Source organism: Erinaceus europaeus, chromosome 3 (genome assembly GCF_950295315.1).
Source record: "Erinaceus europaeus chromosome 3, mEriEur2.1, whole genome shotgun sequence".
Classification (NCBI taxonomy): Eukaryota; Metazoa; Chordata; class Mammalia; order Eulipotyphla; family Erinaceidae; genus Erinaceus; species Erinaceus europaeus.
Genome location: NC_080164.1, coordinates 184,320,166 through 184,346,357, shown reverse-complemented (window position 1 = coordinate 184,346,357; position 26,192 = coordinate 184,320,166). Strand labels below are relative to the sequence as shown.

Here is a 26,192-nt window from a genome sequence, read left to right as displayed (position 1 = left end):
CTCAGGTTCAAGCCCCTGGTCCCCACCTGCAGAGTGGTGCAGCAGGGCTGCAGGGGTCTCTCTCCGTCTTTGCTGCTCCCACTCCCTTCTCAGTTTCTGTTCTTTCTTTCTTTCTTTCTTTCTTCCTTCCTTCCTTCCTTTCTCTCTTTCTCTTTCCTTTTTTTAACTACCCCCACCGCCCCCTCTCAATTTCTGTATCAATAATAAATAAATAAGAGTATCTAAAATTAAAGAGAATGTAAATGATCGCTGTATTATATGTGAGCCTAGTAAAATGTTTTGGGAGAGAGAAATTGAAAGAGGAGGGGAAGTAGGGAGAAACACACCTGCACACCTGCTTCACCCCCTGTGAAATGACCCCTCTGCAGGTGGGGAGTGGGGGCTCGAACCTGGATCCTTTGCACGGTCCTTGTTCTTAGCCCCGGTATTCTCATCTTGGAAAGCATTACCGTTTCTTTTTTGTTTTTAATTGCCCCCATGGTTATCACTGGAGCCATTTTTTCCTTTTATTTGACAGAAATTGAGAGAGGAGGGGAAGATAAAGACAGAGAGAGACAGAAAGACACCTGCAGCCCTGCTCCACTGCTCGTGAAGCCTCCCCCCTGCAGGTGGGATGGGGTTGACCCCGGGTCTGCACACCTGGCAGGTCACGTGTGCACTCAAGTGGCCGTGTCCCCATCCGGCCCGGCACTAGGGTCCTAGCAGTTCTCTTGCCGACGGAGGCTTGTGCTGTCACGTTGGTGTGGGGCTGAGGTGCTCTGATGTCTCTGCACCTCCACCAGGACTCACCCCCTGAAGGTCTTCCGACAGACGCTGCCCGCTGACTCCCCAGAGTGGCTGTGGGCGTTTGTTCCGGCCAGCGGCATCAGAAGCCTGTTTCCGTGGGTCCACAGCAGCCCAGGCTGGGCCCACGCTCGCTTCACTTGTCTGTGTCCTCAGTCACCAGTCTGGGAGCTGACAGCTATGCCTGCCACCCTCTCCTCTCCCTGGGGCCTCAGAGCCTGAGCGCGGACGGACGCCCTTCTCTTCAGCCTGCTCTGTTTATTTATGCATTTGTTTTTGGATAGACAGACATGTTGGGAAGGGAGCAGGAGACGGGGGAGAAAGACAGAGAGACATCTGCAGACCTGCTTCACCAGGTCCTTGACCACTGCAGTGTGTGCACACCTAAACAGGTGTGCTGCCACCCGGCCCCCTTCAGCCTACTCTTTCTTTTCTTTTCTTTTTTTTTTTTTTGGTTATCTTTTATTTATTTATTATGCTAGAGACTGCCTGACCTAAGAGGGAAGGGGAAGGCAGAGAGGGAGAGAAACAGAGAGACACCTGCAGCCCTGCTTCACCACTCATGAAGCTTTTCCCCCTGCAGATGGGGACCAGGGGCTTGAACCCGGGTCCTTGCGCATTGTGACATGTGCGCTCAACCAGGTGTGCAACCACCCGGCTCCCAGCCTGCTCTTTCTCAGCTCAGAACAGAACCGACTGGGGCAGAGGGAGGGCTCAGCAGGTAGGGTATGTGCCTGACTGTGTGTGGGTCTGAGTAGGAACGTCACGGCATGTGTGGGGGCTCTCCGGCACTGGTGTCTCCCAAACACAGAAACAGCCTGGGGAAGTCAGCTCTGGAGCCGGGGTGCTGCCGACCAAGCTGAGCCCTCTGGGCTGAGTCTCCCCCTCTCTCCATTCGCCTGTGCAGCGTCCTGTGCTGCCCTGCTCTGCCCGGCACAGCCGGGGAAGCTGCTCTGTCTCTAGTGGCGCACACGCCATGCCACCGTTTGCCGTCCCTCCGTCCCCGCCTGCCTGCTGATCCCTGGTTGCTGTGTCCCTGCCCCGCCCCGGAGCCGAGCTCTGCGCACGGACGCTCAGCAGGGCAGGCTGGGTCCAGTCTGGGTCCTGCCTGAAAGCAGCGGCTGGATGTGTCCCCTCGGCCGACTTAGACCCCACCTACGACGTGCCATCCCTGCCGGCCCAGGCCTCCTGGACAGGGTCAGGACAGAGACGGCCGCGGTCTTGGGGGACGCCGCCGGCCACTGTAGCCAGAGGCTGGGAGATCTCGACAGCGGACTTGTCTTTCTCCCGACTCACCTGACGGTTAAAAATATTGACCCACCACGCAGTGGGGGCGGGAGCCCTGCTTGGCTCTGCCGGGGTGGCGCCACAGGGCTGGGCCTGTGGCCTCTTGCTTGCCAGTGTCATCTATGCTGTGAGGATGCCACCCAGGAGGACGAGGAGGAGGGATAGACCCTCCACGGACACCGCCCTTTGGTCAGCCCTGCGGGGGACGCTGCTCCGTGTCACCAGCCGCAGCTGGTACGACTGCCTGCCCCCCGACACTATCAAAGGCAAAGGCAGCAAGAGAGAGGGACGTGGGGTGTGGCCCAGCCTCACACCTCGCGGTGCTCACCAAGTGTCTCGACTCACCCATTTAAAGGCAGAGACGTGACTGTGCCGTGTGGAGGAGACGCAGTGAAGCCAACAGCAAGAGGGCACAGCTTAGCTGAGGCGAAGGTGCCCCAGGGAAGAGCGACAAGGCACGCAGCTCAGAGCCCGGCCGAGGACAGGAAGCCAGGCAGATGGCACCGGGTGCGGCCCAGGTAACTCGGGTTCTCACGTAAGACGGAAGGTCAGGGCTGGGAAGCGGCTCGCCCTGGCCTCCGCCACGCATGCCGCTTGCTCTGCCGACCCGCTTTTTGGGCGCCGGGCAGAGCCGCCTGGCAGTGGGGAGCAGCCAGCCGCGAGCACCGGACACATGGCGGTGAAGAGTGTGAGCACACTCTGAAGAACAGGGGATTCTCTCTCTCTTTTTTTTTTTATGACCTTCCGTAAGGCAAGCTTTTTAAAAAATATTTATTTATTTCCTTTTTGTTGCCCTTGTTGTTTTTATTGTTATTGTAGTTATTATTGTTGTTGTTGTTATTGATGTCGTCGTTGTTGGATAGAACAGAGAGAAATGGAGAGAGGAGGGGAAGACAAAGAGGGGGAGAGAAAGACAGACACCTGCAGACCTGCTTCACCGCCTGTGAAGCGACTCCCCTGCAGGTGGGGAGCTGGGGGCTCGAACCGGGATCCTTCTGCCGGTCCCTGCGCTTTGCTCCAGGTGCACTTAACCTGCTGCGCCCGACTCCCAGAGCAGGGAATTCTCATAGCGCCTCAGTCACTAGAGCACTGAGAGAACAAGACCTTCCTGCTCTGTTTTACAAAGAAAGGATCTTAGAAAGTTCTTATATAAAATCTGTCGGTCTTCTCTCATGAATATCAGTGCAAAAGCCCTTCCTAAAACATTGCCACGTTAGGAATAAGATACGCCATGGCCGAGTAGTTTATGTCAGTACTCAATAGGTGGTGGAGTACCGCGAGAGCCAGTAACACGCTAAATGTTCCGGTAGGCCTGAGGAAGAAAGAGAACGAGCGGCAGAAGCCTCTTCAGACGCCGGATGCATGTGACCAGTGAGACCTGTTGTCGGTACACCCAGTAAGATGGACCAATAAACAGTGCTTTCACTGAAGTATGCCCATCAGTCCCGAAAGCGCGCTTGTCCTGAGGAGGGTGCTGCACTCTGGGAGCTCTCCTGCTAAAAGCAGGAGGGGAGGAGGGGGAGGCCCCGTGCACGCGTGCCTTCAGTGCCCTCACACACCTGCGCCCACAGCAGCCCAGGGCTGGCCACAGCCGGGTGGTGAGGGAGTTGGGGTCTGCACACACCACGGTTCCTCACCCTTTGCAAAGACGCGGCTGGGGGGGGCCGGGAGGTGGCGCACCTGGTTGAATGCACACGTCACAGGGCACAAGGACCCGAGTTTAAGCCCCCGGTCCCCACCTGCAGGGGGAAAACTTCACGAGTGGTGAAGCAGGGCTGCAGGTGTCTCTCTGTCCCTCTCCCTCTCTAGCTCCCCCTCCCCGCTCAATTTCTGGTTGCCTCTACCCAAGAAACGAATAAAAATAATAAAAAAAATGTTTAAAAACAAAACGTGGTTGGAACCAGACAGGGTCAGGCTCAGTGACATACGCTGTACATCAAGGGGACAGATACAGGGGCTGAGGGCGCAGACCAGGGGCACACGCACCGTCAAATGGAGACCAGCCGGGAGTGTGACGCCAGGCTGAGGTCGTGGGTGGGTGGAAGCATCGTGGTGGAGGGTCACACACAGGAGAAAGAGGTGTGAAATCGGCCACTGAAAACATACAGCCTGTTTAACTTGTTACCTCAGTAACAAAGAAAATGACTCATGGGTCGGGGAGACAGCAAAATGGTTCTGCAAAGAGACTCTCATGCCTGAGACTCTGAAGTCCCAGGTTCAGTCCCCTGCACCACATAAACCAGAGCTGAGCAGTCGGTGAGCACAGGCACACGCACACCTGTATCTCTTGCTTCACCACTCCAGCAGGTGGGGAGTGGGGTCTTGAGCCTCGGTTCTTCTGCGTGGTCACCTGTGCACTCACCCAAGTATCTCACTGCCCAGCCCCAAGAAAATGACTGTAAAAAATAACCCTAACAGGACTGTGAGCGGCGTTCAGGACTCGAAACGCGGAGAAGGGCCACTGCCGTCCCGGGAGGCCGGGCATCTCAAAGGCCTCCTGCCCCCCAAAAGGCTGAGCTGAGCCCCTGAAAGTGGGGCCCAGAGGTCACCCCAGGGCACGCCACGCTTGGGATCTCAGAGATTTCAGGCATTCGGGGCCCAACCCACCTGAGATTAGGGGTGACCTGGAAGCAAGCCGGCTTTCCAAGGGGCAGTCCGGAGGACTTCAAGCTGGGACTTGGACCAGAGCAGCCAGGGCTTGGCATGGCCCCAGCAGCTGCCACCGGAGGTGCCGCCGTGAGCAGGTTGCAAAGCAGAAAAGGACGCGTGTCTGAGCAGCCGTGCCCAGCTGGCCTGGCACTGGAACAGGGACGGTTCCTTCTGGTGGGCACTCTCCAGAGACCTCCTGCAGCCTCACACCTGCTCTCTTCAGCCACCATAGGGACTAGGGCGCCCCCACCTCAGCCGCCCTCCTGGCCGCCGGCACCGCCACCCCCAGAGTGGCCGGCCTGGGCTTGATTCTACCCAGGTGCCGCTGAAGAGTGTACCAGACAGCTCCTGGCCCCGCTCTCCGCCCCTCTCCCTGGGCATCCAGGGCCACTCCGTGCAGCTAGGAGTCTGCCAAAACCCAGAGCCCAGCTCAGCTCTGGATGATGGTGGTGTGGGAGGTTGAACCCGGGACTCGGAGCCATGAGACCTTTGCACAGCCATTATGCTGTCTGTCTCCTCTGTCCCCAAAACCCTTTCCCTTTCCCTCCCCCCTGCATGGTGCCCATTGACTGAGACACACTGAAGCACTCGGGTTAGGACGGATCCCCTGCCCACAGACAGCCGCTATCTGTGTCCCCAGGGTTATCACTGGGCTCAGTGCCCACACTGGTCCTGTCTCCCCCCCAGGGTTATCACTGGTTCAGTGTCCACACTGCCGCTGTCTGTGTCCCCAGGGTTATCACTGGGCTCAGTGCCCTCACTGCCGCTGTCTGTGCCCCCAGGGTTATCACTGGGCTCAGTGCCCTCACTGCCGCTGTCTGTGCCCCCAGGGTTATCACTGGGCTCAGTGCCCACACTGCCGCCGTCTGTGCCCCCAGGGTTATCACTGGGCTCAGTGCCCACACTGCCGCTGTCTGTGTCCCCAGGGTTATCACTGGGCTCAGTGCCCACACTGCCGCTGTCTGTGCCCAACTCCAGGGTTATCACTGGGCTCAGTGCCCACACTGCCGCTGTCTGTGCCCCAGGGTTATCACTGGGCTCAGTGCCCTCACTGCCGCCGTCTGTGCCCCCAGGGTTATCACTGGGCTCAGTGCCCACACTGCCGCCGTCTGTGCCCCCAGGGTTATCACTGAGCTCAGTGCCCACACTGCCGCTGTCTGTGCCCCCAGAGTTATCACTGGGCTCAGTGCCCTCACTGCCGCTGTCTGCGCCCAACTCCAGGGTTATCACTGGGCTCAGTGCCCACACTGCCACTGTCTGTGCCCCCAGGGTTATCACTGTGCTCAGTGCCCACACTGCCGCTGTCTGTGCCCCCAGGGTTGTCACTGGGCTCAGTGCCCACACTGGTCCTGTCTCCCCCCCAGGGTTGTCGCTGGGCTCAGTGCCCTCACTGCCGCTGTCTGTGCCCCAGGGTTATCACTGGGCTCAGTGCCTTCACTGCCGCTGTCGGTGCCCCCAGGGTTGTCACTGGGCTCAGTGCCCTCACTGCCGCAGTCTGTGCCCCCAGGGTTATCACTGGGCTCAGTGCCCTCACTGCTGCTGTCTGTGCCCCCAGGGTTATCACTGGGCTCAGTGCCCACACTGCCGCCGTCTGTGCCCCCAGGGTTATCACTGGGCTCAGTGCCCACACTGCCGCCGTCTGTGCCCCCAGGGTTATCACTGAGCTCAGTGCCCACACTGCCGCTGTCTGTGCCCCCAGAGTTATCACTGGGCTCAGTGCCCTCACTGCCGCTGTCTGCGCCCAACTCCAGGGTGATCACTGGGCTCAGTGCCCACACTGCCACTGTCTGTGCACCCAGGGTTATCACTGTGCTCAGTGCCCACACTGCCACTGTCTGTGCCCCCAGGGTTGTCGCTGGGCTCAGTGCCCTCACTGCCGCTGTCTGTGCCCCAGGGTTATCACTGGGCTCAGTGCCCACACTGCCGCTGTCTGTGCCCCCAGGGTTGTCACTGGGCTCAGTGCCCTCACTGCCGCTGTCTGTGCCCCCAGGGTTGTCACTGGGCTCAGTGCCCTCACTGCCGCTGTCTGTGTCCCAGGGTTATCACTGGGCTCAGTGCCCACACTGCCGCTGTCTGTGCCCCAGGGTTATCACTGGGCTCAGTGCCCACACTGCCGCTGTCTGTGTCCCCAGGGTTATCACTGGGCTCAGTGCCCTCACTGCCGCTGTCTGTGCCCCCAGGGTTATCACTGGGCTCAGTGCCCTCACTGCCGCTGTCTGTGCCCCCAGGGTTATCACTGGGCTCAGTGCCCACACTGCCGCTGTCTGTGCCCCCAGGGTTATCACTGGGCTCAGTGCCCACACTGCCGCTGTCTGTGTCCCCAGGGTTATCACTGGGCTCAGTGCCCACACTGCCGCTGTCTGTGCCCAACTCCAGGGTTATCACTGGGCTCAGTGCCCACACTGCCGCTGTCTGTGCCCCCAGTGTTATCACTGGGCTCAGTGGCCTCACTGTCGCTGTCTGTGCCCCCAGGGTTATCACTGGGCTCAGTGCCCACACTGCCGCTGTCTGTGCCCAACTCCAGGGTTATCACTGGGCTCAGTGCCTTCACTGCCACTGTCTGTGCCCCCAGGGTTATCACTGGGCTCAGTGCCCACACTGCCGCTGTCTGTGCCCCCAGGGTTATCACTGGGCTCAGTGCCCACACTGCCGCCGTCTGTGCCCCCAGGGTTATCACTGAGCTCAGTGCCCACACTGCCGCTGTCTGTGCCCCCAGAGTTATCACTGGGCTCAGTGCCCTCACTGCCGCTGTCTGCGCCCAACTCCAGGGTTATCACTGGGCTCAGTGCCCACACTGCCACTGTCTGTGCCCCCAGGGTTATCACTGTGCTCAGTGCCCACACTGCCGCTGTCTGTGCCCCCAGGGTTGTCACTGGGCTCAGTGCCCACACTGGTCCTGTCTCCCCCCCAGGGTTGTCGCTGGGCTCAGTGCCCTCACTGCCGCTGTCTGTGCCCCAGGGTTATCACTGGGCTCAGTGCCCACACTGCCGCTGTCTGTGCCCCCAGGGTTGTCACTGGGCTCAGTGCCCTCACTGCCGCAGTCTGTGCCCCCAGGGTTATCACTGGGCTCAGTGCCCTCACTGCCGCTGTCTGTGCCCCCAGGGTTATCACTGGGCTCAGTGCCCACACTGCCGCCGTCTGTGCCCCCAGGGTTATCACTGGGCTCAGTGCCCACACTGCCGCCGTCTGTGCCCCCAGGGTTATCACTGGGCTCAGTGCCCACACTGCCGCTGTCTGTGCCCAACTCCAGGGTTATCACTGGGCTCAGTGCCCACACTGCCGCTGTCTGTGCCCCAGGGTTATCACTGGGCTCAGTGCCCTCACTGCCGCCGTCTGTGCCCCCAGGGTTATCACTGGGCTCAGTGCCCACACTGCCGCCGTCTGTGCCCCCAGGGTTATCACTGAGCTCAGTGCCCACACTGCCGCTGTCTGTGCCCCCAGAGTTATCACTGGGCTCAGTGCCCTCACTGCCGCTGTCTGCGCCCAACTCCAGGGTTATCACTGGGCTCAGTGCCCACACTGCCACTGTCTGTGCCCCCAGGGTTATCACTGTGCTCAGTGCCCACACTGCCGCTGTCTGTGCCCCCAGGGTTGTCACTGGGCTCAGTGCCCACACTGGTCCTGTCTCCCCCCCAGGGTTGTCGCTGGGCTCAGTGCCCTCACTGCCGCTGTCTGTGCCCCAGGGTTATCACTGGGCTCAGTGCCCACACTGCCGCTGTCTGTGCCCCCAGGGTTGTCACTGGGCTCAGTGCCCTCACTGCCGCAGTCTGTGCCCCCAGGGTTATCACTGGGCTCAGTGCCCTCACTGCCGCTGTCTGTGCCCCCAGGGTTATCACTGGGCTCAGTGCCCACACTGCCGCCGTCTGTGCCCCCAGGGTTATCACTGGGCTCAGTGCCCACACTGCCGCCGTCTGTGCCCCCAGGGTTATCACTGAGCTCAGTGCCCACACTGCCGCTGTCTGTGCCCCAGGGTTATCACTGGGCTCAGTGCCCACACTGCCGCTGTCTGTGCCCCAGGGTTATCACTGGGCTCAGTGCCCACACTGCCGCTGTCTGTGTCCCCAGGGTTATCACTGGGCTCAGTGCCCACACTGCCGCTGTCTGTGCCCCCAGGGTTGTCACTGGGCTCAGTGCCCTCACTGCCGCTGTCTGTGCCCCTAGGGTTGTCACTGGGCTCAGTGCCCTCACTGCCGCTGTCTGTGCCCCAGGGTTATCACTGGGCTCAGTGCCCACACTGCCGCTGTCTGTGCCCCCAGGGTTATCACTGGGCTCAGTGGCCTCACTGTCGCTGTCTGTGCCCCCAGGGTTATCACTGGGCTCAGTGTCCACACTGCTGCTGTCTGTGCCCCCAGGGTTATCACTGGGCTCAGTGGCCTCACTGTCGCTGTCTGTGCCCCCAGGGTTATCACTGGGCTCAGTGCCCACACTGCTGCTGTCTGTGCCCAACTCCAGGGTTATCACTGGGCTCAGTGCCCTCACTGCCGCTGTCTGTGCCCACAGGGTTATCACTGGGCTCAGTGCCCACACTGCCGCCGTCTGTGCCCCCAGGGTTATCACTGAGCTCAGTGCCCACACTGCCGCTGTCTGTGCCCCCAGAGTTATCACTGGGCTCAGTGCCCTCACTGCCGCTGTCTGCGCCCAACTCCAGGGTTATCACTGGGCTCAGTGCCCTCACTGCCGCTGTCTGTGCCCCCAGGGTTATCACTGGTTCAGTGCCCACACTGCCGCTGTCTGTGTCCCCAGGGTTATCACTGGGCTCAGTGCCCACACTGCCGCTGTCTGTGCCCCCAGGGTTATCACTGTGCTCAGTGCCCACACTGCCGCTGTCTGTGCCCCCAGGGTTGTCGCTGGGCTCAGTGCCCTCACTGCCGCTGTCTGTGCCCCAGGGTTATCACTGGGCTCAGTGCCCACACTGCCGCTGTCTGTGCCCCCAGGGTTGTCACTGGGCTCAGTGCCCACACTGCCGCTGTCTGTGCCCCCAGGGTTGTCACTGGGCTCAGTGCCCACACTGCCGCTGTCTGTGCCCCCAGGGTTGTCACTGGGCTCAGTGCCCACACTGCCGCTGTCTGTGCCCCCAGGGTTGTCACTGGGCTCAGTGCCCTCACTGCCGCTGTCTGTGCCCCAGGGTTGTCACTGGGCTCAGTGCCCACACTGCCGCTGTCTGTGCCCCAGGGTTATCACTGGGCTCAGTGCCCACACTGCCGCTGTCTGTGCCCCAGGGTTATCACTGGGCTCAGTGCCCTCACTGCCGCTGTCTGTGCCCCAGGGTTATCACTGGGCTCAGTGCCCACACTGCCGCTGTCTGTGCCCCCAGGGTTGTCACTGGGCTCAGTGCCCACACTGCCGCTGTCTGTGCCCCCAGGGTTGTCACTGGGCTCAGTGCCCACACTGCCGCTGTCTGTGCCCCCAGGGTTGTCACTGGGCTCAGTGCCCACACTGCCGCTGTCTGTGCCCCAGGGTTGTCACTGGGCTCAGTGCCCACACTGCCGCTGTCTGTGCCCCAGGGTTATCACTGGGCTCAGTGCCCACACTGCCGCTGTCTGTGCCCCAGGGTTATCACTGGGCTCAGTGCCCACACTGCCGCTGTCTGTGCCCCAGGGTTATCACTGGGCTCAGTGCCCACACTGCCGCTGTCTGTGCCCCAGGGTTATCACTGGGCTCAGTGCCCACACTGCCGCTGTCTGTGCCCCAGGGTTATCACTGGGCTCAGTGCCCTCACTGCCGCTGTCTGTGCCCCAGGGTTATCACTGGGCTCAGTGCCCACACTGCCGCTGTCTGTGCCCCAGGGTTATCACTGGGCTCAGTGCCCACACTGCCGCTGTCTGTGTTCCCAGGGTTATCACTGGGCTCAGTGCCCACACTGCCGCTGTCTGTGCCCCCAGGGTTGTCACTGGGCTCAGTGCCCTCACTGCCACTGTCTGTGCCCCTAGGGTTGTCACTGGGCTCAGTGCCCTCACTGCCGCTGTCTGTGCCCCAGGGTTATCACTGGGCTCAGTGCCCACACTGCCGCTGTCTGTGCCCCAGGGTTATCACTGGGCTCAGTGCCCACACTGCCGCTGTCTGTGCCCCCAGGGTTATCACTGGGCTCAGTGCCCACACTGGTCCTGTCTCCCCCCCAGGGTTATCACTGGGCTCAGTGCCCTCACTGCCGCTGTCTGTGCCCCAGGGTTATCACTGGGCTCAGTGCCCACACTGCCGCTGTCTGTGCCCCCAGGGTTATCACTGGGCTCAGTGGCCTCACTGTCGCTGTCTGTGCCCCCAGGGTTATCACTGGGTTCAGTGCCCACACTGCTGCTGTCTGTGCCCAACTCCAGGGTTATCACTGGGCTCAGTGCCCTCACTGCCGCTGTCTGTGCCCCCAGGGTTATCACTGGGCTCAGTGCCCACACTGCCGCCGTCTGTGCCCCCAGGGTTATCACTGAGCTCAGTGCCCACACTGCCGCTGTCTGTGCCCCCAGAGTTATCACTGGGCTCAGTGCCCTCACTGCCGCTGTCTGCGCCCAACTCCAGGGTTATCACTGGGCTCAGTGCCCTCACTGCCGCTGTCTGTGCCCCCAGGGTTATCACTGGTTCAGTGCCCACACTGCCACTGTCTGTGTCCCCAGGGTTATCACTGGGCTCAGTGCCCACACTGCCGCTGTCTGTGCCCCCAGGGTTATCACTGTGCTCAGTGCCCACACTGCCGCTGTCTGTGCCCCCAGGGTTGTCGCTGGGCTCAGTGCCCTCACTGCCGCTGTCTGTGCCCCAGGGTTATCACTGGGCTCAGTGCCCACACTGCCGCTGTCTGTGCCCCCAGGGTTGTCACTGGGCTCAGTGCCCACACTGCCGCTGTCTGTGCCCCCAGGGTTGTCACTGGGCTCAGTGCCCACACTGCCGCTGTCTGTGCCCCCAGGGTTGTCACTGGGCTCAGTGCCCTCACTGCCGCTGTCTGTGCCCAAGGGTTGTCACTGGGCTCAGTGCCCACACTGCCGCTGTCTGTGCCCCAGGGTTATCACTGGGCTCAGTGCCCACACTGCCGCTGTCTGTGCCCCAGGGTTATCACTGGGCTCAGTGCCCACACTGCCGCTGTCTGTGCCCCAGGGTTATCACTGGGCTCAGTGCCCACACTGCCGCTGTCTGTGCCCCAGGGTTATCACTGGGCTCAGTGCCCTCACTGCCGCTGTCTGTGCCCCAGGGTTATCACTGGGCTCAGTGCCCACACTGCCGCTGTCTGTGCCCCCAGGGTTGTCACTGGGCTCAGTGCCCACACTGCCGCTGTCTGTGCCCCCAGGGTTGTCACTGGGCTCAGTGCCCACACTGCCGCTGTCTGTGCCCCCAGGGTTGTCACTGGGCTCAGTGCCCACACTGCCGCTGTCTGTGCCCCAGGGTTGTCACTGGGCTCAGTGCCCACACTGCCGCCGTCTGTGCCCCAGGGTTATCACTGGGCTCAGTGCCCACACTGCCGCCGTCTGTGCCCCAGGGTTATCACTGGGCTCAGTGCCCACACTGCCGCTGTCTGTGCCCCAGGGTTATCACTGGGCTCAGTGCCCACACTGCCGCTGTCTGTGCCCCAGGGTTATCACTGGGCTCAGTGCCCACACTGCCGCTGTCTGTGCCCCAGGGTTATCACTGGGCTCAGTGCCCTCACTGCCGCTGTCTGTGCCCCAGGGTTATCACTGGGCTCAGTGCCCACACTGCCGCTGTCTGTGCCCCCAGGGTTGTCACTGGGCTCAGTGCCCACACTGCTGCTGTCTGTGCCCCCAGGGTTATCACTGGGCTCAGTGCCCACACTGGTCCTGTCTCCCCCCCAGGGTTATCACTGGGCTCAGTGCCCTCACTGCCGCTGTCTGTGCCCCAGGGTTATCACTGGGCTCAGTGCCCACACTGCCACTGTCTGTGCCCCCAGGGTTATCACTGGGCTCAGTGGCCTCACTGTCGCTGTCTGTGCCCCCAGGGTTATCACTGGGCTCAGTGCCCACACTGCCGCTGTCTGTGCCCAACTCCAGGGTTATCACTGGGCTCAGTGCCCTCACTGCCGCTGTCTGTGCCCCCAGGGTTATCACTGGGCTCAGTGCCCACACTGCCGCCATCTGTGCCCCCAGGGTTATCACTGAGCTCAGTGCCCACACTGCCGCTGTCTGTGCCCCCAGAGTTATCACTGGGATCAGTGCCCTCACTGCCGCTGTCTGCGCCCAACTCCAGGGTTATCACTGGGCTCAGTGCCCACACTGCCACTGTCTGTGCCCCCAGGGTTATCACTGTGCTCAGTGCCCACACTGCCGCTGTCTGTGCCCCCAGGGTTGTCGCTGGGCTCAGTGCCCTCACTGCCGCTGTCTGTGCCCCAGGGTTATCACTGGGCTCAGTGCCCACACTGCCGCTGTCTGTGCCCCCAGGGTTGTCACTGGACTCAGTGCCCTCACTGCCGCTGTCTGTGCCCCCAGGGTTGTCACTGGGCTCAGTGCCCACACTGCCGCTGTCTGTGCCCCCAGGGTTGTCACTGGGCTCAGTGCCCTCACTGCCGCTGTCTGTGCCCCAGGGTTATCACTGGGCTCAGTGCCCACACTGCCGCTGTCTGTGCCCCAGGGTTATCACTGGGCTCAGTACCCTCACTGCCGCTGTCTGTGCCCCCAGGGTTATCACTGGGCTCAGTGCCCACACTGCCGCTGTCTGTGCCCCCAGGGTTGTCACTGGGCTCAGTGCCCTCACTGCCGCTGTCTGTGCCCCAGGGTTATCACTGGGCTCAGTGCCCACACTGCCGCTGTCTGTGCCCCAGGGTTATCACTGGGCTCAGTGCCCACACTGCCGCTGTCTGTGCCCCCAGGGTTGTCACTGGGCTCAGTGCCCTCACTGCCGCTGTCTGTGCCCAACTCCAGGGTTATCACTGGGCTCAGTGCCCACACTGCCGCTGTCTGTGCCCCCAGGGTTGTCACTGGGCTCAGTGCCCTCACTGCCGCTGTCTGTGCCCAACTCCAGGGTTATCACTGGGCTCAGTGCCCACACTGCCGCTGTCTGTGCCCCCAGGGTTGTCACTGGGCTCAGTGCCCTCACTGCCGCTGTCTGTGCCCCAGGGTTATCACTGGGCTCAGTGCCCACACTGCCGCTGTCTGTGCCCCAGGGTTATCACTGGGCTCAGTACCCACACTGCCGCTGTCTGTGTCCCCAGGGTTATCACTGGGCTCAGTGCCCACACTGCCGCTGTCTGTGCCCCCAGGGTTGTCACTGGGCTCAGTGCCCTCACTGCCGCTGTCTGTGCCCCAGGGTTATCACTGGGCTCAGTGCCCACACTGCCGCTGTCTGTGCCCCAGGGTTATCACTGGGCTCAGTGCCCACACTGCCGCTGTCTGTGCCCCCAGGGTTGTCACTGGGCTCAGTGCCCTCACTGCCGCTGTCTGTGCCCCCAGGGTTATCACTGGGCTCAGTGCCCTCACTGCCGCTGTCTGTGCCCAACTCCAGGGTTATCACTGGGCTCAGTGCCCACACTGCCGCTGTCTGTGCCCCCAGGGTTGTCACTGGGCTCAGTGCCCTCACTGCCGCTGTCTGTGCCCCCAAGGTTGTCACTGGGCTCAGTGCCCTCACTGCCGCTGTCTGTGCCCCAGGGTTATCACTGGGCTCAGTGCCCACACTGCTGCTGTCTGTGCCCCAAGGTTGTCACTGGGCTCAGTGCCCTCACTGCCGCTGTCTGTGCCCCAGGGTTATCACTGGGCTCAGTGCCCACACTGCCGCTGTCTGTGCCCCCAGAGTTATCACTGGGCTCACTGCCCTCACTGGTCCTGTCTGTGCCCAACTCCAGGGTTATCACTGGGCTCAGTGCCCTCACTGCCGCTGTCTGTGCCCCCAGGGTTGTCACTGGTTCAGTGCCCACACTGCGAATGCACTTCTGGCCGTCATTTCTCCTTCTTATTGGAAAGAGACAGAACTTGAGAGACAAGGAGAGATTGATCTCGAGAGAGAAAGAGACATCTGCAGCCCTGTGTCATCACTTGTGATGCATCCCTCTACAGGGTGGGGGTGTGGGGCCTTGAACTCGGATCCAGTGTTTAGTACTGTGTGCACTTAACCGGTGCACTACTGCCTGGCCCTGTGACTGAATTTTTTTAGGGCACAGCCATTTGCCCGTTGAAACCACTGATTTGTTTGGTAGAGGAGCGAAATTGAGAGGGAGGTGGGAAAAGAGTGAGCGAGAGAATGGCAGACTTCAGCCGATCATTTTGCAATTTTGAAACAAGTCCCCTTGGTTGCCTGGCTACTTCAACCTTTAGGGACTCACAGTCTGGGAGTAATGAGAACCTCCTCCCTGAACTGAAAGGGCTGCCTCCTCCTCCTCCTCATCTGCCTCCTCCTCTTTTTTTAAAAAATTATTTTTATTTAATTATTTTACCAGAGCCTGCTCAGCTCTGGTTTATGGTGATGTGGGGGGTTGAACCTGGTACTTTGGAGCCTCAGGCATGAGTCTCTTTGCATAGCCACTATGCTATCTACCCCCTGCCCCTGTATTTTTAAAATATTTATTTATTCCCTTTTGTTGCCCTTGTTGTAGTTATTATTGTTGTTGTTATTGATGTCATTGTTGTTTATGTCGTCGTTGTTGGATAGGACAGAGAGAAATGGAGAGAGGAGGGGAAGACAGAGAGGGGCAGAGAAAGACAGACACCTGCAGACCTGCTTCACCGCCTGTGAAGCGACTCCCCTGCAGGTGAAGAGCCGGGGGCTCGAACCGGGATCCTTACGCTGGTCCTTGCGCTTTGTGCCACCTGCGCTTAACCCGCTGTGCTACCACCTGACTCCCCCTGTATTTTTTTTTTAAGAATTTATTTACTCGTGAGAATGACAGGAGGAGAGAGAGAACCAGACATCACTCTGGTACATGTGCTACCGGGGATCCAACTCAGGACCTCATGGTTGAGAATCCAATGCTTTATCCACTGCGCCACCCCCTGGACCACCCCCTGTATTTTTTTTAACTGGCCATTTCACCAGCCTTAAACGTACCGTACAGTAGCACGTGTCATTTAGCGTATGTGTAGCCTGATATCATTATATCACACCTGAAGATTTGTGTAACCACCACTTGTCAAGATAGAGTTTTTTAAAAAAGATTTTATTTATTTATTATTGGATAAAGAGAGAGAGAAACTAAGAAGTGTGGGGGAGGTAGAGAGGGGGAGATACAGAGACACCCGCAGCCCTGCGTCACCACTTGTTGAACCCCGTCCTGTGCACTGTAGTGTGTGCGTTAGCCAGGGGAAGCGTCGCTGCCCAGCCCCCAAAAGGCTCCTTCTTGACAGTCCCTTTCTAGGACACTCTTGTAAGATTTCCCTGCGCATTATTCTTGGTTCTAGGCAGATGACTCCCTCCCTGCTGTGACCAGGTGTCATGCGGTGGGTCCCGCAGCCTCCCTGGACAGGTGTGAGCCTGGGCTACTGGCACACACAGAACAATGCAAAGGGGAGCCGGGCGGTGGCACAGCGGGTTAAGCGCAGGTGGCGCAAAGTTCAAGGACCGGCGTGAGGATCCCGGTTCGAGCCCCAGGCTCCCCACCTGCAGGGGAGTAGAGGACACAGGTGCGGGTTAAGCACACATGGTGCAAAGTTCAAGGACTGGTGTGAGGATCCCGGTTTGAGTCGCCAGCTCCCCACCTGCAGGGGAGTCGCTTCCCAGGCGGTGAAGCAGGTCTGTAGGTGTCTGTCTTTCTCTCCCCCTCTCTGTCTCCCCCTCCTCTCTCCATTTCTCTCTGTCCTGTCCAACAATGATGACATCAACAACAATAATAATAAGACAAGGGCAACAAAAGAGAAGAAATAAATATTAAAGAAAAACAAAAAGAACAATGCAAAGCCTCGGTGCTTGCATGGGTAGTTACAATAGCCTATCCTCGGTGCTTCTCGGTGAGAGGCCCGGCCAGAAGGCTCCCCAGCCGGCCTCTCAGGCCCCGGCCCTTCGGCTCAGTCACCTCCTGGACGTGGCTTTTGCTCCCAGGTGCCAAGCGGCTTAGGCAGCAGGAAGGAGGCCGTGCTCTAGAGGCGGCATGGCTGCTGAGTCCTCGGTCAGTCACAGGACACGGCCAGCTCAGAGGAAGGGGGGTGTCTCAGCAGAACGGCACCAGACAAAGACCCAGAAAAAGCAGGTCGGAGTGGCTACCGGGACATGGCCCAGTGGTGCCCCCTCCCCGATTTCTGCTGCAGTCCCAGCACTTCAGAGCAGGGCACTACGGAGGCGGTGAGGTGGACGGGGTCTGAGGGCGGCCCAGACAAAGTGGGGACACACGAGGTCACTGCGGGAAGACCCCGTGAGGGAGGACACGGGCTCCTTCGCCTTCCCGCGTCTGTGTGCGGGCCTGCGGTGTTGGCTTCAGCGACCTCGGCTGGCCGCCCCCCCGCTTCTGTCTCTGACCTGCTGCGGCCCACACGGGGTCCTCTCCACCAGGACAGCTGCCTCTACGCGCAGGAGTGCCTGGACGAAGGCCAGGAGTGCCGCGTCTGCGGTCTGACCCAGGGAGAAGGAGGGGGCAGCGGAGCTCAAGCAAGGGGGCCACCGGGACAGTCCGGCTGGAGGGGCTGGGGCTGCTTGGTCCACCCCGGGGGCCTTGCGGGGCCCCTCCTACCGGGGCCTTTCTGTCCACTTGGGCACCACGTGGTGACTCAGGGCTTCCTTGACCTGGGTGCCCTGGGAGACAGGCTGGGAGCCGTGTGCGTGTGCACCGTCTTCCCAGGCCCACACACCGTGTCAGTCATGGTTCTGGGGTGTGTGTGTGTGCGTGCATGTGCGTGTGCACCTTCTCCCCAGGCCCATGCATCCATGTCAGTCATGGTTCTGGGGTGTGCGTGTGTGTGTATGCGTGTGAGCGTGTGCACCATCTCCCCGGGCCCATGCATCCGTGTCAGTCATGGTTCTGGGGTGTGCATGTGTGTGCGTACATGTGCGTGTGTGTGCGTACATGTGTGTGCACCGTCTCCCCAGGCCCACGCACCGTGTCAGTCATGGTTCTGGGGTGTGTGTGTGTGTGTGTGCACCGTATCCCCGGGCCCATGCATCCGTGTCAGTCATGGTTCTGGGGTGTGCATGTGTGTGCGTACATGTGCGTGTGTGTGCGTACATGTGCGTGTGAACCGTCTCCCCTGGCCCATGTATCCGTGTCAGTCATGGTTCTGGGGTGTGCATGTGTGCGTACATGTGCATGTGTGTGCATACATGTGCGTGTGCACCGTCTCCCCAGGCCCATGCATCCATGTCAGTCATGGTTCTGGGGTGTGTGTGCGTGTACATGTGCGTGCGTACATGTGCGTGTGCACCGTCTCCCCAGGCCCATGCATCCATGTCAGTCATGGTTCTGGGGTGTGCGTGTGTGTGCGTACATGTGCGTGTGCACCGTCTCCCCAGGCCCACGCACCGTGTCAGTCATGGTTCTGGCGTGTGTGTGTGTGTGTGTGTGTGTGCGCGTGTGCACCGTCTCCCCAGGCCCATGCATCCGTGTCAGTCATGGTTCTGGCGTGTGCGTGTGTGTGCGTACATGTGCGTGTGCACCGTCTCCCCAGGCCCACGCACCGTGTCAGTCATGGTTCTGGCGTGTGTGTGTGTGTGTGTGTGCGTGTGTGTGCGCGTGTGCACCGTCTCCCCAGGCCCATGCATCCGTGTCAGTCATGGTTCTGGGGTGTGCGTGTGTGTGGGTTTGTGCGTGTGCACCGTCTCCCCGGGCCCACGCACACACACCACAGAACCATGACTGACACGGTGCGTGGGCATGGTTCTGGGGTGTGCGTGCGTGCATGTGCGTGTGTTTGTGCGTATGTGCGCGTGCGCCGCCACCCCGGCCCAGCCACCCGTGTCAGGGAAGCCCTCCAGCAGCTCCCGTTCGGTGTGTTCCCCTGGGGGGTCCGCACTCGGGGATCCCAGGTGACGGGAGGGCTCAGGCCCAGGGACTCCCGCCCAGGGAGATGTTTCCTCAGGGCGCCGCCCGGCTCCGCCGTCTCGGGAATCCCCGCAGCCCCGCCGCCAGAGCCCCGCCCCGAGCCCGCCCCCGCGCGCCAGCCCCCGGCTCCTATTGGTCCTCTCTGCAGACCCCGCCCCACAGGCCACGCCCACCACGCCCGAGCTCGGCGAGGCCCCGCCTCAGACCACGCCCATCAGCGACGTCCCCCCCGGCGCCACGCCCCCAGCGAGACGCGCGTTGCGCGGTGACGTCACCCGCCCTGGGGGCGGGCCGGACCCGCGGCCGCTCATTGGCCGAGGCCGGCAGCTCCACGTCGATCTCGGCGTCGCAGCGTCGGGCGCGCAGGGCCGCGGGGGCTGCCGGGACGGCTCAAGATGGCCGGCGGCCCGGGTCCCGTTTCCGCCCGCGGCCCCGCGCCCCATTCATCGGCCGGCCGCTGAGCGGGCGCGTCGACGACGAGCAGGGCCGCCATGGCCACGCTGGAGAAGCTCATGAAGGCCTTCGAGTCCCTGCGCTCCTTCCAGCAGCCGCCGCCGCCGCCGCACACGACGCCGCCGCCGCAGCCGCCGGGCCCCGCGGACGAGCCGCCGCCGCGACCGTGAGTGCGGGCCGCCCGGGCCGGGAGCCTCCTCCGCGCCGTCGCCCGGGGCGCGAGCCGCCTGGTGGGGACCCGCCGCCGCCGACCTCCCGCCCGCTGTCCGCCCGTGTCCGTCCGTCCCCTGCCCGTCCCGCCGGGGACCAGCGTGGAGGGGATCCGGACGCCCGCGCCAGTCCCGCCGGGTCCGCCCGCGCTCCTGCCGCCCGGTGCCGGTGCCGGGGGGGCGGGGCGGTGACGTCATGCGACGCGGGGTGACGTCAGGCGACGGGGGCGCGCGGTGCGAGTGGTCAGAGCACACCTGGCGGGACAGGTGCGGCGGGACTAGGGTTTAGGTGCTGTGGTCAGAGGTCACCTGGCGACACAGGTGCGGCGGGACTAGGGTTTAGGTGCTGTGGTCAGAGGTCACCTGGCGACACAGGTGCGGCGGGACTAGGGTTTAGGTGCTGTGGTCAGAGGACACCTGGCAGGACACAGGTGCGGTGGGACTAGGGTTTAGGTGCTGTGGTCAGAGGACACCTGGCGGGACAGGTGCGGTGGGACTAGGGTTTAGGTGCTGTGGTCAGAGCACACCTGGCGGGACAGGTGCGGTGGGACTAGGGTTTAGGTGCTGTGGTCAGAGGACACCTGGCGACACAGGTGCGGTGGGACTAGGGTTTATGTGCTGTGGTCAGAGGACACCTGGCGGGACACAGGTGCGGTGGGACTAGGGTTTAGGTGCTGTGGTCAGAGGACACCTGGCAGGACACAGGTGCGGTGGGACTAGGGTTTAGGTGCTGTGGTCAGAGGACACCTGGCGGGACACAGGTGCGGTGGGACTAGGGTTTAGGTGCTGTGGTCAGAGGACACCTGGCGGGACAGGTGCGGTGGGACTAGGGTTTAGGTGCTGTGGTCAGAGGACACCTGGCAGGACACAGGTGCGGTGGGACTAGGGTTTAGGTGCTGTGGTCAGAGGACACCTGGCAGGACACAGGTGCGGTGGGACTAGGGTTTAGGTGCTGTGGTCAGAGGACACCTGGCGGGACAGGCGCGGTGGGACTAGGGTTTAGGTGCTGTGGTCAGAGGTCACCTGGCGGGACAGGTGCGGCGGGACTAGGGTTTAGGTGCTGTGGTCAGAGGACACCTGGCGGGACACAGGTGCGGTGGGACTAGGGTTTAGGTGCTGTGGTCAGAGGACACCTGGCGGGACAGGTGCGGCGGGACTAGGGTTTAGGTGCTGTGGTCAGAGGTCACCTGGCGACACAGGTGCGGCGGGACTAGGGTTTAGGTGCTGTGGTCAGAGGACACCTGGCGGGACACAGGTGCGGCGGGACTAGGGTTTAGGTGCTGTGGTCAGAGGACACCTGGCGGGACAGGTGCGGCGGGACTAGGGTTTAGGTGCTGTGGTCAGAGGACACCTGGCAGGACACAGGTGCGGTGGGACTAGGGTTTAGGTGCTGTGGTCAGAGGACACCTGGCGGGACACAGGTGCGGTGGGACTAGGGTTTAGGTGCTGTGGTCAGAGGACACCTGGCGGGACAGGTGCGGTGGGACTAGGGTTTAGGTGCTGTGGTCAGAGGACACCTGGCGGGACAGGTGCGGCGGGTCTAGGGTTTAGGTGCTGTGGTCAGAGCACACCTGGCGACACAGGTGCGGTGGGACTAGGGTTTAGGTGCTGTGGTCAGAGCACACCTGGCGGGACACAGGTGCGGTGGGACTAGGGTTTAGGTGCTGTGGTCAGAGGACACCTGGCGGGACACAGGTGCGGTGGGACTAGGGTTTAGGTGCTGTGGTCAGAGGACACCTGGCGGGACAGGTGCGGTGGGACTAGGGTTTAGGTGCTGTGGTCAGAGGACACCTGGCGGGACAGGTGCGGCGGGTCTAGGGTTTAGGTGCTGTGGTCAGAGCACACCTGGCGACACAGGTGCGGTGGGACTAGGGTTTAGGTGCTGTGGTCAGAGGACACCTGGCGACACAGGTGCGGTGGGACTAGGGTTTAGGTGCTGTGGTCAGAGCACACCTGGCGGGACAGGTGCGGCGGGACTAGGGTTTAGGTGCTGTGGTCAGAGGACACCTGGCGGGACAGGTGCGGCGGAACTAGGGTTTAGGTGCTGTGGTCAGAGGACACCTGGCAGGACACAGGTGCGGTGGGACTAGGGTTTAGGTGCTGTGGTCAGAGGACACCTGGCGGGACACAGGTGCGGTGGGACTAGGGTTTAGGTGCTGTGGTCAGAGGACACCTGGCGGGACAGGCGCGGTGGGACTAGGGTTTAGGTGCTGTGGTCAGAGGTCACCTGGCGGGACAGGTGCGGCGGGACTAGGGTTTAGGTGCTGTGGTCAGAGGACACCTGGCGGGACACAAGTGCGGTGGGACTAGGGTTTAGGTGCTGTGGTCAGAGGACACCTGGCGGGACAGGTGCGGCGGGACTAGGGTTTAGGTGCTGTGGTCAGAGGTCACCTGGCGACACAGGTGCGGCGGGACTAGGGTTTAGGTGCTGTGGTCAGAGGTCACCTGGCGACACAGGTGCGGCGGGACTAGGGTTTAGGTGCTGTGGTCAGAGGACACCTGGCAGGACACAGGTGCGGTGGGACTCGGGTTTAGGTGCTGTGGTCAGAGGACACCTGGCGGGACACAGGTGCGGTGGGACTAGGGTTTAGGTGCTGTGGTCAGAGGACACCTGGCGGGACACAGGTGCGGTGGGACTAGGGTTTAGGTGCTGTGGTCAGAGGTCACCTGGCGGGACAGGCGCGGTGGGACTAGGGTTTAGGTGCTGTGGTCAGAGGTCACCTGGCGGGACAGGTGCGGTGGGACTAGGGTTTATGTGCTGTGGTCAGAGGTCACCTGGCGGGACAGGTGCGGCGGGACTAGGGTTTAGGTGCTGTGGTCAGAGGTCACCTGGCGACACAGGTGCGGCGGGACTAGGGTTTAGGTGGTGTGGTCAGAGGACACCTGGCGGGACACAGGTGCGGTGGGACTAGGGTTTAGGTGCTGTGGTCAGAGGACACCTGGCGGGACACAGGTGCGGTGGGACTAGGGTTTAGGTGCTGTGGTCAGAGGACACCTGGCGGGACAGGTGCGGCGAGACTAGGGTTTAGGTGCTGTGGTCAGAGCACACCTGGCGGGACACAGGTGCGGTGGGACTAGGGTTTAGGTGCTGTGGTCAGAGGACACCTGGCGGGACACAGGTGCGGTGGGACTAGGGTTTAGGTGCTGTGGTCAGAGGACACCTGGCGGGACAGGTGCGGTGGGACTAGGGTTTAGGTGCTGTGGTCAGAGGACACCTGGCGGGACAGGTGCGGCGGGACTAGGGTTTAGGTGCTGTGGTCAGAGGACACCTGGCGGGACAGGTGCGGCGGGACTAGGGTTTAGGTGCTGTGGTCAGAGCACACCTGGCGGGATAGGTGCGGTGGGACTAGGGTTTAGGTGCTGTGGTCAGAGGTCACCTGGCGGGACAGGTGCGGCGGGACTAGGGTTTAGGTGCTGTGGTCAGAGGACACCTGGCGACACAGGTGCGGCGGGACTAGGGTTTAGGTGCTGTGGTCAGAGGTCACCTGGCGACACAGGTGCGGCGGGACTAGGGTTTAGGTGCTGTGGTCAGAGGACACCTGGCGGGACAGGTGCGGCGGGACTAGGGTTTAGGTGCTGTGGTCAGAGGTCACCTGGCGACACATGTGCGGCGGGACTAGGGTTTAGGTGCTGTGGTCAGAGCACACCTGGCGGGACAGGTGCGGTGGGACTAGGGTTTATGTGCTGTGGTCAGAGGACACCTGGCGACACAGGTGCGGCGGGACTAGGGTTTAGGTGCTGTGGTCAGAGGTCACCTGGCGACACAGGTGCGGCGGGACTAGGGTTTAGGTGCTGTGGTCAGAGGACACCTGGCAGGACACAGGTGCGGTGGGACTAGGGTTTAGGTGCTGTGGTCAGAGGACACCTGGCGGGACAGGTGCGGTGGGACTAGGGTTTAGGTGCTGTGGTCAGAGCACACCTGGCGGGACAGGTGCGGTGGGACTAGGGTTTAGGTGCTGTGGTCAGAGGACACCTGGCGACACAGGTGCGGTGGGACTAGGGTTTATGTGCTGTGGTCAGAGGACACCTGGCGGGACACAGGTGCGGTGGGACTAGGGTTTAGGTGCTGTGGTCAGAGGACACCTGGCAGGACACAGGTGCGGTGGGACTAGGGTTTAGGTGCTGTGGTCAGAGGACACCTGGCGGGACACAGGTGCGGTGGGACTAGGGTTTAGGTGCTGTGGTCAGAGGACACCTGGCGGGACAGGTGCGGTGGGACTAGGGTTTAGGTGCTGTGGTCAGAGGACACCTGGCAGGACACAGGTGCGGTGGGACTAGGGTTTAGGTGCTGTGGTCAGAGGACACCTGGCAGGACACAGGTGCGGTGGGACTAGGGTTTAGGTGCTGTGGTCAGAGGACACCTGGCGGGACAGGCGCGGTGGGACTAGGGTTTAGGTGCTGTGGTCAGAGGTCACCTGGCGGGACAGGTGCGGCGGGACTAGGGTTTAGGTGCTGTGGTCAGAGGACACCTGGCGGGACACAGGTGCGGTGGGACTAGGGTTTAGGTGCTGTGGTCAGAGGACACCTGGCGGGACAGGTGCGGCGGGACTAGGGTTTAGGTGCTGTGGTCAGAGGTCACCTGGCGACACAGGTGCGGCGGGACTAGGGTTTAGGTGCTGTGGTCAGAGGACACCTGGCGGGACACAGGTGCGGCGGGACTAGGGTTTAGGTGCTGTGGTCAGAGGACACCTGGCGGGACAGGTGCGGCGGGACTAGGGTTTAGGTGCTGTGGTCAGAGGACACCTGGCAGGACACAGGTGCGGTGGGACTAGGGTTTAGGTGCTGTGGTCAGAGGACACCTGGCGGGACACAGGTGCGGTGGGACTAGGGTTTAGGTGCTGTGGTCAGAGGACACCTGGCGGGACAGGTGCGGTGGGACTAGGGTTTAGGTGCTGTGGTCAGAGGACACCTGGCGGGACAGGTGCGGCGGGTCTAGGGTTTAGGTGCTGTGGTCAGAGCACACCTGGCGACACAGGTGCGGTGGGACTAGGGTTTAGGTGCTGTGGTCAGAGCACACCTGGCGGGACACAGGTGCGGTGGGACTAGGGTTTAGGTGCTGTGGTCAGAGGACACCTGGCGGGACACAGGTGCGGTGGGACTAGGGTTTAGGTGCTGTGGTCAGAGGACACCTGGCGGGACAGGTGCGGTGGGACTAGGGTTTAGGTGCTGTGGTCAGAGGACACCTGGCGGGACAGGTGCGGCGGGTCTAGGGTTTAGGTGCTGTGGTCAGAGCACACCTGGCGACACAGGTGCGGTGGGACTAGGGTTTAGGTGCTGTGGTCAGAGGACACCTGGCGACACAGGTGCGGTGGGACTAGGGTTTAGGTGCTGTGGTCAGAGCACACCTGGCGGGACAGGTGCGGCGGGACTAGGGTTTAGGTGCTGTGGTCAGAGGACACCTGGCGGGACAGGTGCGGCGGAACTAGGGTTTAGGTGCTGTGGTCAGAGGACACCTGGCAGGACACAGGTGCGGTGGGACTAGGGTTTAGGTGCTGTGGTCAGAGGACACCTGGCGGGACACAGGTGCGGTGGGACTAGGGTTTAGGTGCTGTGGTCAGAGGACACCTGGCGGGACAGGCGCGGTGGGACTAGGGTTTAGGTGCTGTGGTCAGAGGTCACCTGGCGGGACAGGTGCGGCGGGACTAGGGTTTAGGTGCTGTGGTCAGAGGACACCTGGCGGGACACAAGTGCGGTGGGACTAGGGTTTAGGTGCTGTGGTCAGAGGACACCTGGCGGGACAGGTGCGGCGGGACTAGGGTTTAGGTGCTGTGGTCAGAGGTCACCTGGCGACACAGGTGCGGCGGGACTAGGGTTTAGGTGCTGTGGTCAGAGGTCACCTGGCGACACAGGTGCGGCGGGACTAGGGTTTAGGTGCTGTGGTCAGAGGACACCTGGCAGGACACAGGTGCGGTGGGACTCGGGTTTAGGTGCTGTGGTCAGAGGACACCTGGCGGGACACAGGTGCGGTGGGACTAGGGTTTAGGTGCTGTGGTCAGAGGACACCTGGCGGGACACAGGTGCGGTGGGACTAGGGTTTAGGTGCTGTGGTCAGAGGTCACCTGGCGGGACAGGCGCGGTGGGACTAGGGTTTAGGTGCTGTGGTCAGAGGTCACCTGGCGGGACAGGTGCGGTGGGACTAGGGTTTATGTGCTGTGGTCAGAGGTCACCTGGCGGGACAGGTGCGGCGGGACTAGGGTTTAGGTGCTGTGGTCAGAGGTCACCTGGCGACACAGGTGCGGCGGGACTAGGGTTTAGGTGCTGTGGTCAGAGGACACCTGGCGGGACACAGGTGCGGTGGGACTAGGGTTTAGGTGCTGTGGTCAGAGGACACCTGGCGGGACACAGGTGCGGTGGGACTAGGGTTTAGGTGCTGTGGTCAGAGGACACCTGGCGGGACAGGTGCGGCGAGACTAGGGTTTAGGTGCTGTGGTCAGAGCACACCTGGCGGGACACAGGTGCGGTGGGACTAGGGTTTAGGTGCTGTGGTCAGAGGACACCTGGCGGGACACAGGTGCGGTGGGACTAGGGTTTAGGTGCTGTGGTCAGAGGACACCTGGCGGGACAGGTGCGGTGGGACTAGGGTTTAGGTGCTGTGGTCAGAGGACACCTGGCGGGACAGGTGCGGCGGGACTAGGGTTTAGGTGCTGTGGTCAGAGGACACCTGGCGGGACAGGTGCGGCGGGACTAGGGTTTAGGTGCTGTGGTCAGAGCACACCTGGCGGGATAGGTGCGGTGGGACTAGGGTTTAGGTGCTGTGGTCAGAGGTCACCTGGCGGGACAGGTGCGGCGGGACTAGGGTTTAGGTGCTGTGGTCAGAGGACACCTGGCGACACAGGTGCGGCGGGACTAGGGTTTAGGTGCTGTGGTCAGAGGTCACCTGGCGACACAGGTGCGGCGGGACTAGGGTTTAGGTGCTGTGGTCAGAG

The 26,192-nt window shown here is 61.9% G+C and overlaps 3 protein-coding genes across 6 annotated transcripts in view; 2 read left to right on the top strand and 1 right to left on the bottom strand.

Moving 5' to 3' along the window:
- GRK4 (G protein-coupled receptor kinase 4) overlaps nucleotides 1–3,500 on the top strand; it is a 65,121-nt gene extending 61,621 nt beyond the window's left edge. Inside the window, exon 16 of the mRNA XM_060188548.1 lies at nucleotides 3,381–3,500. Coding sequence (XP_060044531.1) covers nucleotides 3,381–3,386 — 6 coding nt within the window. The 3' untranslated portion in view covers nucleotides 3,387–3,500. The remainder of the gene's footprint in view (nucleotides 1–3,380) is intronic.
- TADA2B (transcriptional adaptor 2B) overlaps nucleotides 1–26,192 on the bottom strand; it is a 253,837-nt gene that overhangs the window by 76,484 nt on the left and 151,161 nt on the right. The window lies entirely within an intron of this gene.
- Nucleotides 18,986–26,192, top strand: part of HTT (huntingtin) — an 83,150-nt gene continuing 75,943 nt past the window's right edge. For all 4 annotated transcript variants that reach the window (XM_060188485.1, XM_060188486.1, XM_060188487.1 and 1 more), the window contains exon 1: nucleotides 18,986–19,223. In XM_060188485.1, the coding sequence (XP_060044468.1) occupies nucleotides 19,096–19,223 (128 nt within the window). In that variant the 5' untranslated portion in view covers nucleotides 18,986–19,095. The remainder of the gene's footprint in view (nucleotides 19,224–26,192) is intronic.